This window comes from Squalius cephalus (assembly GCF_949319135.1).
Source record: "Squalius cephalus genome assembly, chromosome: 15".
NCBI lineage: Eukaryota > Metazoa > Chordata > Actinopteri > Cypriniformes > Leuciscidae > Squalius > Squalius cephalus.
The window spans coordinates 17541871-17559763 of record NC_137136.1 but is presented as its reverse complement, the minus strand read 5'-3'; the positions used below and the strand labels follow the sequence as shown (position 1 = coordinate 17559763).

The following is a 17893-nucleotide window of genomic DNA, read 5'->3' as shown; positions in this document are numbered from 1 at the left end:
AACCTAACAACCTAACATAAAGGCGACATTCAAAAGCATAATTTGGTGTATTATATTGTATAAAACATACTTATTATAATTAAATAATAATTATAATAATATGTTTAACATATATTTGTGATAATTTCAATTACTTTTGCCAATTAATGCAATGGCATTTCAAATTATTAAAATCGTTTATCTGAATAAAGCATATTACAATTACTAAAACTAAAGCTAAATAGAAATGTTATAAAATTAAATGAAAATGACAAAAGCACATAACAAAATTACTTAAACTTAAACTAAAATATAAAAATAAAAACTTAATATGTTGTTAAATACTAGGCTATAATATAAATAATACTAAAATAACACCACTAACAATTCTGTGTTATTCTGCTATAACTACTTCATTTAGCAGCTTAGAGTACTTATAAGTAAATCTCTGTTGTGACAAAAACAGTTGATATGGGCACAGTTTTTACATTTATTACAACTGATCCCTACTTAGCCTATATGCAAAACAACTTGTTTCAGTACAGTGCTTAGAAAAGTTACGTTAAGTAGCTTTTATAAATGTGCCTTAGAAAAAAAAATCTTGAGACAAAACAATGGCACTGACATATTTTCAGATATGTCAGTGCAAGTTGCATTCAATTAAGACAGCTCAATGCATTTTAGTCGGGACTTGTCTGTGATGCAGAGGGTAGTGTGTTTTTGGAGAAAATTTCATCTGAGGAGCCTAGACCCACTTACCCCATCATAGATGATGGTATGTATTAAAAGTACATTTTATTACATGTACAATAAATAAAAAAAAACTATTTAACACTTTTTAAAATAACATAAAAAATAATATTATTAAAAATAATAATTCTTTATATATATATATATATATATATATATATATATATATATATATATATATATATATATATATATATATATATATATATATATATATATATATATATATATATATTGAGCTTGTTTAAATATTTTGACAACGTCACAAACAGACCAAAACGGGTGCTTCGTTTCAGCATCTTGTGTGCCATTGGCGCCCCCTGTTGATAGACGCTGCAATCGGTTCTCGTCAGCAGTGCTTTATTAAACCTCTCCCTCCCTCGACGTCAGCTTTTGGGAACTTGGGCAAGGGAAAGTTTAGGGAGAAAAAAAAAGTCTGCTGTTGTCTATGTATGGATGAATACCTTTAAGTATATCGTACGAGAGAGAAAACTAGCGCAGCGTAGCCAGAAATGGAAAATGCGTGGCATCCGCACTGAAAAAGGGCTGTGAGAAAACTTTTCTACTTTATTGGGATTCTTACCTCTTATCCGGACGGACAAAGGCAACAAAGCAAAACTGAGTTTACCGGTGACGGTTTTCCAAGGAAAGAAAACCCATGAAGTTTCAAACGAGGACACTTTTCAGTCGGAAGGATTTTAAAACGCTGCGCGTGACTGTTGACAAAAACGGGAGTCTTTTGAAACGTGATTAAAGCTTTATAGGCGAAACGAGCAATGGCAAAGAAATACGACTTCCTCTTTAAATTATTGCTTATTGGCGATAGTGGTGTTGGCAAGACCTGTCTGATCATCCGTTTCGCAGAAGACAATTTTAATTCAACGTACATATCAACCATCGGTAAGTATACACAATGAAACTGTTTGTAATACTGTTTGATATGGCAAGATATTTCGCTCTACTGCTCAGTTTCTACCTTGCAAAGCAAGTGCTACCCCAAGTGTTTGTTCATGTCAGTACTAGTCTAAACGTCATTTCATTCCAGCCTCTTCCCAACTCAATCAGTCCTGCGGATCATCCTCCTCCCTGATTGCATTTCCGGACCGCTCGCGCTACTTTATTTCTGCCAGCCACAGCCTGTCCTTCTCTGTATCTCATTTTCCCAATCTCACGTCCACGAGTTACACCCCCTTCATTTCTGCATCAGATGGAGGCCATCCTCCATGGCATTTAGTGCATTCACCCAGATCTTCAAAGACCCCCTCCCTCCCTCCTAATTCACTGAAAAACAAACCAGGGTGTTTATTAAACCATTAGAGCAGTGATTGTATCTCATTATGCCTGCTCATGTGTTTCTGAATGTAGCAAACATATTCATTAGTCCACTTTTATTGAGCCTCTTGGGGTTAAAACATGTCCATCCTTCCTTTCTGCCCCTCCTGTTTATCCATTTCCTTTTTTCTTCTTTTTTTTTCCCCCTAGGTATTGACTTTAAAGTGAAGACTATTGAGGTTGAGGGGAAGAAAGTTAAACTGCAAGTCTGGTAAAAAAAAATCAACATGATATTATATAAAAATTAAATACACATGCAAATTTAATATTATAAATGTTTTTTTTTTTTTAGTCCTGTTTGTTTGATAAATCTAAGTTAAAAGTTATTCAAGTCTATTCAGCTGAAATTCTTTACATGTGTACAGAATGTCTGGGTAAATATGGTGGCAGTGTTATGTACACAAGAAATCTTCAGTGTGTTTCTGTTTGACAGCTGGCTGTTAAAACAGTATGTTTGGTGTAAATGTGCCAAAGGTGGAGTCTGGTTGAGTTTAGTCCCAGTCCCAGACCTGACTCAGTAAAGTCATTAATGTGCAACGGCAGTGACAGCCGGAAGTACAGAGTCCAGTTGCTATAAAATATGTATATTAAACATGCCAGATGCGATTGTTGTCACATAAGTCACATAGTTTTTTTTTTACTGACAAGCTTTCTGACTGCTAAAATGTCTTATGTGTGCAACTGGTTTTATTTGCTAGGGACACAGCGGGACAGGAGAGGTTTAAGACCATCACTACTGCATACTACAGAGGGGCCATGGTGAGACAATAAACACAAATGTTAACATAAACTAATCTTCTTGGTCCTACATCTTAAATAGCCATAAACTTACATAATGTGATTATTGCGAAACCAAGATAAATTTGACAGTTATTTAGATATGGCAAATCATACACATAATGTTAATGGTGTTTTATTTTGATCATCTCTTTCAGGGCATCATCCTTGTGTATGACATCACTGATGAAAAATCCTTTGAGAATATTCAGAACTGGATGAAGGGCATCAAAGAAGTAAGAGAGAAATATGAAAAAAAAATCGGTCAGTCATTATAGGAGTTTTATAAGTAAAGGTCGACATATTACCTTTAACATATTTCTCTGTCCCATCCCTGATTAGTTTGGACCACTTGACTCATTTTGTTAGGAAAACGAATCTAATAAAATCTAAGGTGTATTGTTTTGGGTGTTTTTTAATTTTTATCTACAGCATAACAATTCTTACTATCGTACACAGTGATTATAATCAGATTTTTCTGTCAACCTCCAGAAAAGCATATAAAATGAAACGGGCTTTATTAAATGTGAGTTTCAGTTCTTTATAAGATGCCATAGGAAGCAGATCCTGCACAGGTTACCAGAACAGAGACACACTAAAAATACATGGGGCCTTTTGTTAAAACAAGTCTCAGTTTTGACGAAAATAAGGAAGTGAGCACATGCTTATTTTCTGTGTTTCCCAGAATGCATCCGCAGGTGTAAGTCGGATGTTACTGGGTAACAAGTGTGATATCGAGGCCAAGCGGAAAGTGTCAACGGAGGTGGGTGAGAAGGTGAGTGCTGTCATACACACTACCAGTATGTGGTTTGAGAAAAGATGCCTTTCTTTGTCCATCCAAGTGTGTACAAGGGGTTTTGTTGGTGCTTTGAATGACTTTTGATTTACAGCATGTGCATATCATGCTTTATAACATACAAACATATCACCATTTACCACATGTAAAATTTGTTACATTTGGCACTACATGGTTCACCCAAAAATGAAAAGTTGTTCCAAACCTGTATGAGGTTTTTCTTCTGCTGAACACAAAAGAAGATAGAATGAAGAATGTCAGTAACCAAACAGTTGACATTAGCCATTGCCTTCCATAGTATTTTTTTTTTCATACTATGGAAGTTAGTGGGACCCATCAACTGTTTGGTTACCCATGTTCTTCAAAATATCTTCTTTTGTGTTCAGCAGAAGAAAGAATTTCATACAGGTTTGGAACAACGTGAGGGTGAGTAAATGATGACAGAGTTTTCATTTTTGGGTGAACTGTCCCTTTAAATAATTTTTATCATATAAACATTATTGTCATTTTTCTTTCGTTATAGCTTGCAAAGGAACATGGTATTCGATTTTTCGAGACTAGTGCAAAATCGAGCATCAACGTTGAGGAGGTATGGATTGACTGATTCATGATATGTTCACTTAGCAAAAAAATTAGCAGGCAAACAAAGAAATGCTATTTTTATTAGTATGATTTGTTTATAGGGACAGTTGTTCTTACAAATGTACGATATAATGATTGTTTTGAAATGGATATTTTTTATGAGTTTCAGTGGCAGAAGCTTCCTTAAAAATACTAAATCTGGCATTTTAATATGTTGAATTTGATATAATTGGTCTACTTTTTGACAAGATTTACCTTTCTCTCCATAGTCTTTTGCTTCTCTTGCTCGAGACATTTTGCTGAAGTCAAATAAGAAGCCGGTAAGTTTCCAGTGTGTGTGTGTGTGTGTACATAGATAAAATGAACAATTATGCTTATTGTCTGTACATGTTAATACTGAAACAAACACACAATCAGTTTTGAAAGTTTTGAAGTACTAAACTTATTTTTTGATTTCATCTCAACTGGTATCACCAGTTTTTGTTTTTATCAGACAGATCTAAAGAATAAATTAGCATGAACTGTAACAAAGCTGCAAGGCTGTAGGCCTTGTATTAGATTTAATATATTTTCTGTTTTTACAGGGTCCATCTGGCCGAGAGGTTAAAATTACCACCAGCACAGAGAAAAAGTCCTCCAAATGTCTTCTTCTTTAGATATGCCTTTACCGAGAGGACATTCTCACTACACACACATACTGTACGCATACACACGCACATAGAATTGCTTTAATTCCTGAATGTTTTTTGTAAAGTGAACATGGAATGCTAATAGGAAGTGGTTTCCAAGAAAGATGGCAGTAGTTAGATATGAAATACATTAAATGATATATAAAACAGGGTACAGCTTTCATGTAGTTAGAGGAAAATCACCTTTTTTTAAATTTCCTGTTTATATTTTCACACTACACAAACAGTGACTAGGCTACAGTGGTGACAATGTTGGTTTTACTTGCACAAGTCCTAGTTTTGCTCACTTCAGCATTATTTCAGGTGTAGATGGGCATGATAGTTCTTTTTGTCAAAAATATAGTCCAGTTTGACATTTAATCTGCACTTTCTGACAAATGGTTTGAATGGTCGCTGCTATAAAAGGTGAATAACTTACATTTTTACAGACGCTTAAAATGGATGGATAAGAGAATTTAGGAAGTTAAATGAGTTGTGTGAGAAAATAATTGATGGATTATGGATGGGAATATAATAATGTTCTACTGAAAATTCACAGTGTGTTTCTCCAAAGGGATTATGATCAGACATAATGCATGTTTGGTTTTGCATCAAGTTTCTGTCTTTCTGCATTATTACACTTTTTATATTCTTTGACACAGCATATTTCTCAGAAATTTTACAATGAACTGCTTTTAATAAAGTGAATAATGTTCAACATTTTGTGAAAGTTTTTCTTTTTACTGGTAATAGAATAGAATATCAAATATAAACATTTTATTTAGAGTTGTGGTCAAAAGTGATGTCCAGAGGGGATATTTGGTTTTAATGACCCTACAAGTTAAATAAATAAAATACTTTAAATATAATATGAGGGAAAAACAAAACACTAAATTTGGTTAAGGTACTTGAATGACAAAATTATTTAGCAAAAAAAAGGCAAGCAACAGCTACAGGTTTTATTTAAAAACCTGTTAAAAAAAGCATAAACAAAACAAAAAGACATACAAACAAAAAGCTCACTGGAAAAAGCATACATTCACTTCAACATAATCAGTTATTAATATTTCGTAGAGTTTTCTCTTGTTTTTTCTTCTTCTTCATTATTTCCTTGCATGACATCCTGGCCAAAAATGATGTATGGACAATTTGGGCGTGTTTTATTGAAGATGTCATTTCTGGGCCGGACATCCCTTTTGGCCACTCCCGTATTTCTCACCTCTTCTTCGATGCAAGTGCAAAGCTATATATTTTGCGCATGCGCGGAAAGGTCGCCAACCGTTGCGACTGTCGAAGTAGGTTGCCAAGCAACCGCCTTTTCAGTGCAGCATCAGCACCTCGCGCTGGGTGAATGCGGTGCCGCATTGAACAAATATTAGGGACACGTGCTACCACAATGCGCTGCCTATTTTATCTTTCTAAAACTGAGTCACGCTGAAATGGCATCGGATAACGTTTACGTGACGTAAATATATTAGGCGTGAATAACAACGTAAGCTTAGACACTTACAAGTCTGGCGCGATTACGTAGTGATGCTCATGTCCGGGATACGGACGGGACGGGAGTCCTCGTGACTGCGGGAGGAAAACGGGGAGACTGGATCTAGGATCAAACTCCCTCACAGGGACACCATGGCGTTATAATTATTATACAAAACAAACAGATGCATCATGGGAACAACATAGCGAGTGAGCGAGTTTGTCCTCGTAAATTTCATTTCCTTTTTTTGTCGATCGTTCCCTTTTCTCTCCCGATACTGTTCTGCTTCATGAGACGTCTCTTCCGAGCTCAGGCGGGGGATGTGAGGCTCTCTAGTGGAAACCCGGGGAAGATACACTTCGATGTGAGCTGGACTGGGATTGTTTCTTTAGTCCTGTTCCGCGCGTCCTCCTCCGCGGAGTAGCCAGAAGGCCAAAGCTGCTTCTCTGGCCTGCGGATGCGGCAGACACTCGGCCTGCTAAAGGCTCTGGGTACCGCAATGCCGCGGGGACGGGGGGAGAGAGACGGCAGGTGGGCGACGGAGCGAGCGAGATCAAGGATTGGAGAATGCAGATGTACCACGCCAAGAATAAATGTTAACACAACATAAGTGTGTCAAGTTCAGTTTTAACAGCTGTGGGATTCACTTTAGGACCCTATATAGACCCTAACTGTATAATTAAAGAAGTATCTTCATTTCATATCTTTTGAACTGTCACATAGTCCCAAAATTTAGGAGGTATTTCAGTAGCCATCATGCCTTCACCGTCGGACTCCAGTAGCGTGGCCTCGATGTCAGGGTCTCGAGCTTTGTCTGGTAGTCGCAGAGGAATGTCTGGGAGGACCAGTGCACGCCTGCTGCTGTACCTGGGCTTGTGTCACCTTGCGCTTGGGGCCATGGTGCTGGCCTTCAGCTTCACAAGCCTGGCCTTCACCTCATCACCCCGTGTCAGACAGTCCTGTCCTTTTTGGGCTGGCTTCTTCGTAAGTTTCTTTGAATATATTAATATTGGCATGACATGTCAGCAGTGTCCTGCAGTGGATCATGCTATATTTAATGTACTGTTTATATTATTATAATTATTATTATGGATGCAGTTTTTTTTAACTCCTATTATAATGAGAAACTAGGCTAAACATGGAATATTGTTTCTATCTATCTATCTATCTATCTATCTATCTATCTATCTATCTATCTATCTATCTATCTGATCAATCTGATATGAAAAAAAAATCTGTAGATTTATACTGGCAACTCTTTTCAATATAATGAAATTGAGGTGTGGGGCTGCCAAGCTCCAAAAAGAAAAAAAGAGGGGGAGGGGGGAAGGGGGCTCCGCAAAAACGAACATAAATTGCTCCATTGGACTTTTGCTTTGTAATCCAAGTCTTTTCTGCAGCCATCTAACATATATTTGTGTGAGAGACATAAAATCTATCCCTTGATCTATACCTTTTTTCCTCTGTTGAACAGGTTGTGGCATCAGGAGTAGTGGGTGTGATATCATGGAGGAGGCCCTTCACTCTTGTCGTATGTACCTTCATCATCTCGACATGACGTCTTGAGTGTGTGCATTTGTCTGCTCCTCTTTAGTTTTTGCAGTGATGTTGTTTTTGTTTCGTTCAGGTGTCGCTGTTCATGCTGCTGTCTGCAGTGTGTGTGATTCTCAGTCTGGCTGGTTCCATGCTGTCATGTCAGAATGCACAGATGGTCAAATCTTATGTTACCTGTCAGGTAGTTTTCTCTTCTCTTCTCTTCTCTTCTCTTCTCTTCTCTTCTCTTCTCTTCTCTTCTCTTCTCTTCTCTTCTCTTCTCTTCAAATAGTCTATTATCTATGTGTTTGTTCCAGATGGAGAATCGCCTGTGTCTTTGCTGTGACCCAAAGCAGACGTGCTCTCCAACAGAAGATGAGACACTAGTGCTCTACCAACATTCAGATTGCCACGCTGTGCGTCACCAGCTCAAGGTATCTGCTTTTTAAGATTGTAAACAAGTTTAGCAAATTTTTCATTTCAAGTCACAAATGAAAAGTTTAACAAAGGAAAATTTTATGTCAGTGCAATGATTCAGTGACTTTTAAAAATATATATATATTTTTTTTTAAATTTAATGAAATACAAAATGAGACCCCCAAGTTAAGGAAGATTACTAAGGTAAGACTATCTTAAAGGATTAGTTCACTTAAAAATTTTTTTTTTGCTGATAATGTACTCACCCCAATGTCATCCAAGATATCCATGTCTTTCTCTCTTCAGTCAAAAAGAAATTAAGGTTTTTGAGGAAAACATTCCAGGATTTTTCTACACAGAATGGACTTCAACTGCAACCAACTATTCCAATGTTCAAAGAAGGTTCAAATGTCTGACTCAATGCAGCTTCAAAGTCTCTACACGATCCCAGTCGAGAAATATGGGTCTTATCTCGCGAAACGATCGGTCATTTTCTAAAAAAAAAAAATATATATATATATATATATACTTTTTAACCACAAATGCTAGACGTGTACCATCTCTGAGATGTGCCATGCATTGCGTCATCACGTTGGAAAGGTCATGTGCCACGTCATCTTTAAAAGTTATTTGTCTGTGTACTCTGGTTCAAAAAGGTAGGGAAGTCCTCCAACTTCAAAATCGTCCGACATCTTTGTTTTAATTTATTATTATTATTACTTTTTATTTTTTACGTGACCTTTCCAACGTGATGACGTAATACGTGGCGCATCTCAGATCTCATGGTACAAGACGGGCATTTGTGGTTAAAAAGTATATATATATATATATATATATATTTATTTTTTTTAGAAAATGACCGATCGTTTCGCGAGATAAGACCCATATTTCTCGACTGGGATCGTGTAGAGACTTTGAATCTGCATTGAGTCAGACATTTGAACCTTCTTTGAACATTGGAATAGTTGGCTGCCATTGAAGTCCATTCTGTGTAGAAAATTCCTGGAATGTTTTCCTCAAAAACCTTAATTTCTTTTCGACTGAAGAAAGAAAGACATGGATGTCTTGGATGACATCGGGGTGAGTAAATTATCAGCAAACATTTTTTTGAAAGTCAATTTGAATGATTTTTTCATGAAGACATTCGTACGCACATTTCACTCACAAATTCATGCATACGCACGGTTAGTGAACAAGACCCAATGTTTAAGATGTTTAAGATGTGGTCACATTAGCGAAATTTCAGCAAAAGTTTGCAGGCATAAAGGTCCATTGTCTGTTGTCAATAGTGTAGTAATGTATGAAGCAGAACTTACATATTAGTCACTTTCAAACCAAGCAGCTTTCTTATTGGTCAACACAGCGAATTTGGTTGACCAACCCGATTCGAAATCTGCTCGGGGAAATATTTCACCCTCTCCTGCAACATTCTTGATCATGTGGATTTCGCCTGTGAAAATTTGCCACACAACAGTAAGTGTGACTGTACGCTGAGATGGCCAAAAGCAAGTGGAGTATAGTAGCATAGTTTTTTTGGTTTTTATGGGCATCCTTTAACTTGATGCTTCCTGACCCCCAAATCAAACAAATAGCTCAGGTGCCTGAATAAGAATGAATTTAACCATGCTATTACTGTATATGTGTGTGCAGGACTTGCTGTTCAGTGCCTGTGGTCTCAGTATTCTCTCCACCATTATCTGCACTCTGTCCACGGTCACCTGCAGCATTCATATCTTCTCTCTGGACCTGCTGCATTTAGTGAGACAAAATGCACAAAATCTTTACACCGAAACACTAGGTTTACTAATAGTATAATGTTACAATGTAGCATGTTTCTATCATCCAACTTTGTTTGTTGTAGCTGGCTCCTCATCGCTCCCGTTCCGTAAACCCAGAATGCACCACTCCTCAGGATGCATTTCTCAGTAACATGATGGACTTTGAGGAGTTTGTTCCACCCATTCCCCCACCACCTTACTACCCTCCTGAATACACCTGCAGCTCTGAGACCGATGCACAGAGGTGAAAACACACTCGCATTTGGTTTTCCATCATTTTGGTTGTTTCATACTGAGCTAATAAAATCTCCTAACCCAACAAAACTTTTAGGAAAACCTTTATAAACATTTTAAAATAGTATTTAGTATGTTAGTGATGAAGCTTACATACTAGAGACGCTCTGGTAGAGTATTGTTCCATTAAATGGTTCTCAGTTTTTTCAGGTAAATGTTCTTTATCACTCTGAAAATTGTTTATATTTCTATAAACAATAATTCTGCTCATTTTAACTAGCCTACACCTTTTCTTTTTTTTTCTTTTCTTTTTTTCTCATGCCTTGTTTTTCTGTGTGTACCTGCAGTGTCACGTATAATGGATCAATGGAGAGTCCAGTGCCTCTGTACCCTACTGACTGTCCTCCTCCTTATGAGGCAGTGATGGGTCAAAGGGCTTCTAGTCAGGTACCTTTTTTTTTTTTTTAAAGAAGTCTGCTCGATGCTCGACAAGGCCACATTTATTTAATCAAAAATACTGTAAAAACTGCAATATTGTGCAATATTATTACAATTTAAAGTCACCCTGTAGTCAATAATTTTACCCCTTTAACTCATCTTTGATCACTTGCCAAACTTGCCCATTGGCTTATGTCCATCATCATGGCCTCCTAATCATCCCCATATATAATGATTGGCTTCATCACTCTGTCTCCTCTCCACCAATAAGCTGGTGGGCGTTCTGGCGCAATATGGCTGCCGTTGCATCATCCAGGTGGATGCTGCACATTGGTGGTGGTTGAGGTGGTTCCCCCTTCCATATGCAAAGCACTTTGAGTGCCGAGAGAACAAATTATTTTTTATATAATGCTTTCTTGTTGAATAAAAGTATTAATTTATTTAAAAAAATAAAAAAATTAAAAAAAATCACTGACCCCAAACATTTGAATAGTAGTGTATATTTGTTGAATAAATGTATTAATTTATTTAAAAAAAAAAAAAAAAAAATTCACTGACCCAAAACATTTGAGTAGTAGTGTATATTAAGTCCAAATTTCATATTTTATCATGCTTTGTAATCATCATCATTATCTTGTAATACTGTGGTCATGATGACACTCTCACTATTTATAGGCCACAGTGTTTGACACTCAAGCTGCTGAGCTGTCTGGAGAGAGAGGAACATCCACGGCTTTCAGTGGTGAAGGTGAGCCTTCAGGAAACAGGCCCTGTTTACACCTTGTGTTAAGATGTGTTCATTTCAAATGTGTCTTCTGTGATCAATTTTTGTCAAGACATCCCATCTTTTATGTAACATCCTCCATCTCGACTCTTTCACTGGTGTGCTGAGTGCGTATGAATGCTATTGAATGATCGAATCCATGTGTATATGTGCACATTTTGTATATTCTCTCTCTCAGTTTCAATGGACAGTGGCTCTCTGTTGATGTCTGAGATTGTGGATATTCCAGATGACAGCTCCCCGTCCGAGGACTCCTGCCTCATGGAAGTGGGTGTCGGTGTGCGGGCACGACCACGGGGGGACAGCGAGGGAGGGGAGGGGGGAGAGTACGCCAGCTTCCGTTCCACACAGCATCCTGAGGGAATGGTGGCCGCTCCTTCTGGCAGGCATTGTTTCAGAGGCGAGAGATCGAACTCCTGCTCCTCCCCCAGCTCATACAACACCTCTACCTACAGGTGGGAAAGAGTTAAATCATTAAAAATAGTCACTAAACAAAGCCACTTCTTCATTATTTTCTCCATAGGTCTCCATTGCTGAGGCGTCAAGCTCTGTTGGCTAGGAGCTGCTCTCAGTTGGAGTTCTTAGCGGGATCTCAGCATTCCTTTATCCCGGAAATCCGAGTTCGGCCCTGCACGCCCTCCCGACGGGACTCCTCATCCGCATTTCGCAACCCACCTACCACAGCCCTATCAGGTCCTGCTGAAGACCGCACGGACCACACGCCCGGACTGCTCCTTCTGAGGCCATGCTTACGTGAGCAAATTGGACGGGATCGGAAAGACAGCGATGGGTTCTTACCCCTTTTGAGGTCACACAGTGAACCAGGGCTTAGCTCTTCAACTGACACTGGTATAAACATACATACGTAACAGACTGCATTGTTTGGGATTGATGTGAAAACATGTATTTTGTCTGTTCCCACCTTTTTTTTTTTACCAAACTTTGTGTTACTTTTTTTAATACTTGTAACTTAAATATTAATGTGTACATTTATACATTTATGTAAGTATTTGTTACATCAAAAAAGTAATCTGATTACGTAATGCACATTACTTGTAAAGCGTCTGACGTCACGTGTGTTTTTGCATGTGCTCTTCTATCCTCAGGTGATTTCAGTCTCTTAGGAGGCAGTAAAGGAGTCAGTGAGGGGGGATCGCAGACCTCATCTGAAACTGGTAATAGTTTAGCACTCTCAGGTCACAGAGACGTTTATTATGTACAATTATTATGATTAGGAGTAGCACACAGTGTTATTCTAATTTTATTTATATAATATTTTAATTAGCTTTTATTTTTACATTTTCATTTAAATTTTTTCTAATTAATTTAGTTATATATTTTTTTTTTGTGTGGTTTTATTCGTTTTTTTATATTAATATTTAGGTTTAATTTATTTTTGTTTTTATTTATTTCCACTTAGTAATAGTAGCGCTTCATCTTAAACTTATTCAATTTTTTATTTAAATGTTTCTTATCTTATTTAATCTAATATCTATATTTTATTTTAGCTTTATTTCAATTAACAATTTTGTTTTAAAGTTTAAAATACTTGAAGTTAATGATAATAACCCTGGTAACACATAATAAATGTATTTTTTAAACATGTAACAATCTCTAGTAAATTTAAAGGGTTCATATCATGAGAAATAATACAATTTCAAGTTCATTTCAAGTTTCAAAACTCATCACTTGCTTTCATTTTAAAAAGACCATTTATTGAGACTGAGTTTCTTGTGAAAAAGTTTTGGAGCTCAAAAGCACAAGTTTGTTAATGCATGACCATCCACAGTTACACTTCAGCAGCAGCTATTCTTGTTTAGCAACATGACCTAACAAAGAAGATGTGTGACGCAGGATTACGATTATCAATACAAATAAACTTTAATAAACACAACCACCATAAACGTAAAAGCAAGACAATGAACAAAAGAAACACTGGGCTTATATTCACAAAGGAAGATCATTAACCGAACAGGGAACAGGTGTGAACTAATTAGAAACCACAACTAATAATGAACTAGATCTCAGGTGAATGGTGACAATGAAAACAAAACGAAACTGAACAAGACATGGATATGACATAAATAAGGAAGTTTGATAAATGCTATCATTCCTAAATAATGATAACAAAAGAATGTGGTTTGTCTGCTAAACTGCATATCCTTCTGAAGAATGCTAATGTTCTAAACATGCATCTGTTTGCATGCAAACATGCATCATGCATAATTTTATTTTTTTAAAAGATCCCTGATTTGTAAGGATGGAGCAGATAAAAACTATTTTAGACTTGCCGGCAAACCTCCATCCAAGGCAAGGGAGTTAATTTCTCATGCGATATTTCTTTAAGGTACAATAGAAACAAACTATCCATTTAATTCTAAAGGCCAGAGATATTTAAATTACTAAAATGTACAGAAAGTTACTTAGTTATTGTTAGATAAAACTATTAAAAATAAAGATGTTAAATGTTATGTGTTATGTGTGTTAAATGTTAAATAATTATTTGAAATAATTTGATGAAAAAAACGAAACGAAAATTAGAAATGTTGCCTTGGCACTAATTAAAATAAAATAAATAAAATTTAAATAGAAATATATATTTTTTAAACTAATCAAAAATGCTAAATGATAAACAAATTTACTGAAACTTAAATATTAAATTTATTTCAATGTATTATTTCAATTTATTGCAATGGATTTTATATTATTATTGTTCTACATTATTATTAATAATGTACAAAATTGTTTTACATTATTATTATTATTATTAATCTGTCTCTTTACCCCCCATATTTAAATTTGCTTTGGTTTATTTGTGTCATCCAGGGGTTTCGTCTGGAGCTGGTTTGTTACCTCGCTCCTCTCTGGTCCTTTCTGCTTCCCTGCCCAGAAAGGGCAGCATTAAGGCTGTAAGTAGCCGGTTGCCTTCAAAACAGGTTCCAGCCACCTCGCTGCGTTTACCCAAAGACTGTGCACGCTCACTTGGAGACCTCAAGGTTAGACCCCGAAAAATGCTGATCCCCTACAGCCATATCACCCTGTAGCCCAAGACTGGTTGCCCACTGAAGCTACAGTAAGCAGGGTTGAGCCTGGTCAGTATCTGGATGGTAGACCTCCTGGGAAAGGTTGCTGCTGGAAAAGGTGTTAGTGAGGCCAACAGGGGGTGCTGCTCACCCTGTGGTCTGTGTGGGTCCCAGTAAAGTGATTGGGACACGTCGGATAAGACGTCAAACCGAGGTCCCAACTCTCTGTGGTCATTAAAAATCCCATTGCACTTCTCGAAAGAGTAGGGGAGTAACCCTAGTGTTCTGGCCAAAATCTCTTCATTGGCCTTTATCAATCATGGCCTCCTAATAATCCCCCTCATTTGAATTGGCTCTATCACTCTCTCTCCTCTCCACCTATAGCTGGTGTGTGGTGAACTCACTGGCGCCGCTGTTCTGTAGCTGCCGTCCAGAGGTGTAAAGTCCAGGGGTAAGAAAGTACAAGTCCTGCCATATGTTTATTCCACTCATGAACTGATTTCACTAATTAGTTCTATCTCCTGGCTGAAAAACGGTGCTAATTAGCAAATCCAGGTGATTGGGACAAAACACTGAGGAGGACTTTTACTTTCTGAACCTGGACTTTACACCTCTGCTGCCGTCACATCATTCAGATGGATGCTGCACACTGGTGGTGGTTGAGGAGATACGATTTTAAAGCACTTTCAGTAGTACATAGTAAAGCGCTAAATAAATCATTCCTTATATTACTGTATTGTTAAATGTATAAACATGAAGATAAATTATTTCAATTCAATTCAAATTTGTATTGCACTGTTCACAATTAGAATTTTTCACCTTTCATTTCAGGTCACCAGAACTTTAGTTCAACGTTTCCTGCAAAGATCCAAATGTAACTTGGCCCCTGCAACTGAGCATGCTGGAAACTGTACTCAGGTGCCTAAAAGAAGGACAGGAGGAGAGGGAAATCTGCCGTTAGAGCAGGTAAAACATAGCCAATACCATAAATAAAATCATTTAGTTCAGCTGGAATTTTGTATAGTACAGTTTAGTACTAAAATAACACATCGCATGTTTGTGTTTCTACGAAGGTGCTTCGTAACTCTCTGGGAGCCAACAGGGGGCAGCAGCAGCACGTCCACCACCATTGCCGTGGACACCACCACTCCCATAGCGACAGTCGCCATAACGCCCGTCGGCACGATGATGACCCTGTAAGGGCCGGGGGAATCCACCTGCGTAGCTGCGGAGACCTCAACTCAACATCAGTCGCATCACTGCGCAGGCTCCACCCACCGCCGCACGGATCATCAGGGGCTCTTTACTCAGAATCTGCCCTTTGAAATGGGCGACGGATTCTGGAATAAATCACTGCATGAATAGGCAGAGGGGAAATTTGAGGGAAGAATAACAGGTGGGAAATAGGTTTGAGATGAGGAATTTATCTTGCAGACAGGGTTATGCGAAGTTACCCTTGATGAAGTTTTTAGCTGTTCTCACCATAATAAAAGACTGAACACTACACCCAATATAAGTGAGTTTAACCCTTCAGACCAACTGTTCTCTGTGCCTGACAAACTCTTCCATTTTGTTTTTTCATTTCTTTTTCGTTCCATCTAGTGCTTCTTTTTCTTGCTCACTGTGTTTACATGGATATGGAAAGAATGCAGCACCTCTGACACCTCTTCTTATCTTCACAGCTCATTACAATGCACTCATGCAAATACAAACATACATGGCCATAACCTTGTCTTAAACAAATATTTAAAAACAGCTAATTGTTTCTGTTCTAATCACATTTAGTTACATGAATCATGCAAATAATACAGCCTATTTTTTCAATTCGAAATGGCGAAATTTGACAAAAAAAAGAGTAGTTTGATTCATTTGATATTTCTGTCAGTCATTTAACATTTCTGTCATAAAACAGTTGTCAGATATAAAATGTTCCGCTACTTATATCTAACCTCGCACTCTTTCACCATTAGAAACTGTGCTGGAATTCACATTGTGAATCTGTGAATCTCAATCATTTTAACATTGACAATTGCCTTTTTAAGCACTGAGGCAGACCAGCCTAAAAATTTAAATCAGAGCAGCATCAAGAATACGGCCTTGCAAACATGCACATGCAAAATGCATGATTGACCACACACTCAAATGTTGTAACCAGCCACAAAATGCTTTTAATGAATTGGCCATTTTGGTTAGCGTAGCTAAATATATCCAAACATCATCTTACATATTTAAAATAGCTGTTTTTAATCTCATGTTGTCTCAACAGCTGAGGTTGATGCAGCAATGATGTACTTGGATTCATTGGCTTTTTTTCTTTTTTCTTTTTTTTTTTAGAAGTGCATGTTTTTTTTGTTTTTTAAACAACTAAGAGCATTCATTTGAAGCTTTTTTTTTTTTTTTTCATCTGTCTGTCTCTCATGGTGGAGTCTTGCTTCCCAGTCTGTATAATACTTTCGTACAGAATGCCTCTGCATGTAATGAGAAGGCTTGTTTTCTCTTTTTGACTGAACACCAAATGCACCAACACACACACACAGATACACAAACATGCTTGTGACAAAGCTAGAATGCAAAGAATGTGTGAGGGAATTTAGGATTTTATAATATAAATGATTATCTGGCAATAAACATACTTGTACAGTTGTGTCAAAGTTGAACTTTTAAAAAAAGTTGGGACCTTATTTTGAAAGATACCTATGAAAACTGAACTGGAAGTGAGACAATGAACACTGTCAAACTGATATATTCAAGGATTTTTCGTTCTAGACCCTTTGGGAATAATACATTGGAAAGACAGCCATGGACTTCTGGTGTATCTACTTTGTTGTCTTCAGAAATGGATGTACATCTAAAGGAATAATTGCAGTTGTCAATTGTTTAGAAGTGCTTTGGAATGCTAATGGCTTTGAATCAGTAGCAATGTTGCTTAATAATGCATTAATACAATTGTTATATATGTAAATAACTTTGATGCACGGAACCTTACGCTCACACATTCTGCAACTTTTTCAAGCACTGAAACCAAGTCTGAAAAAGAGCTTGATATTCTACCTCTTTTATTGCATACACTGACATGTTATGGCCCAGTGGAATATTTTAATTTAATGATTTTATGGGCTATTTATGAAAAAAACAAACAAAAAAAAACACTCTTCACTTACTGACGAAAAACTGTTGTTCTGTAAATATGATGCCTAAAAAGAACATTTAAAAACAGCTCTATTTAATGAACTTTTAATGCAAGTTATGTAATATATAAAAAAGAACACAGGAATAAATGTATACACATCAAATTGATTTGGAATGTTTTAAAATCATTTAT

The 17893-nt window shown here is 37.0% G+C and overlaps 1 protein-coding gene across 4 annotated transcripts; it reads left to right on the top strand.

The window, feature by feature from the left end:
• The first annotated feature begins 1054 nt into the window (after positions 1-1054).
• Positions 1055-17890, top strand: LOC307172795 (ras-related protein Rab-13). 4 transcript variants are annotated; one of them, XM_079895411.1, is made up of 20 exons: positions 1058-1629; positions 2212-2272; positions 2760-2820; positions 2997-3074; positions 3524-3613; positions 4158-4223; positions 4486-4536; positions 7839-7895; positions 7992-8099; positions 8215-8331; positions 9965-10072; positions 10176-10336; positions 10674-10773; positions 11440-11512; positions 11727-12003; positions 12072-12397; positions 12655-12723; positions 14375-14544; positions 15403-15537; positions 15645-17861. In XM_079895411.1, the coding sequence occupies exons 1-20, from the start codon at positions 1506-1508 to the stop codon at positions 15894-15896; spliced, it is 2484 nt and encodes an 827-aa protein (XP_079751537.1). In that variant the 5' UTR covers positions 1058-1505; the 3' UTR covers positions 15897-17861. The 4 variants fall into 4 exon arrangements, with proteins under 4 accessions (XP_079751536.1, XP_079751537.1, XP_079751535.1 ...); XM_079895409.1 differs by lacking the exons at positions 1058-1629; positions 2212-2272; positions 2760-2820; ... (2 more) ...; positions 4158-4223; positions 4486-4536 and adding an exon at positions 6206-7348 and having other exon boundaries at positions 11778-12003; positions 15645-17890; XM_079895408.1 differs by lacking the exons at positions 1058-1629; positions 2212-2272; positions 2760-2820; ... (2 more) ...; positions 4158-4223; positions 4486-4536 and adding an exon at positions 6206-7348 and having other exon boundaries at positions 15645-17890.
• The last annotated feature ends 3 nt before the right edge of the window (positions 17891-17893 follow it).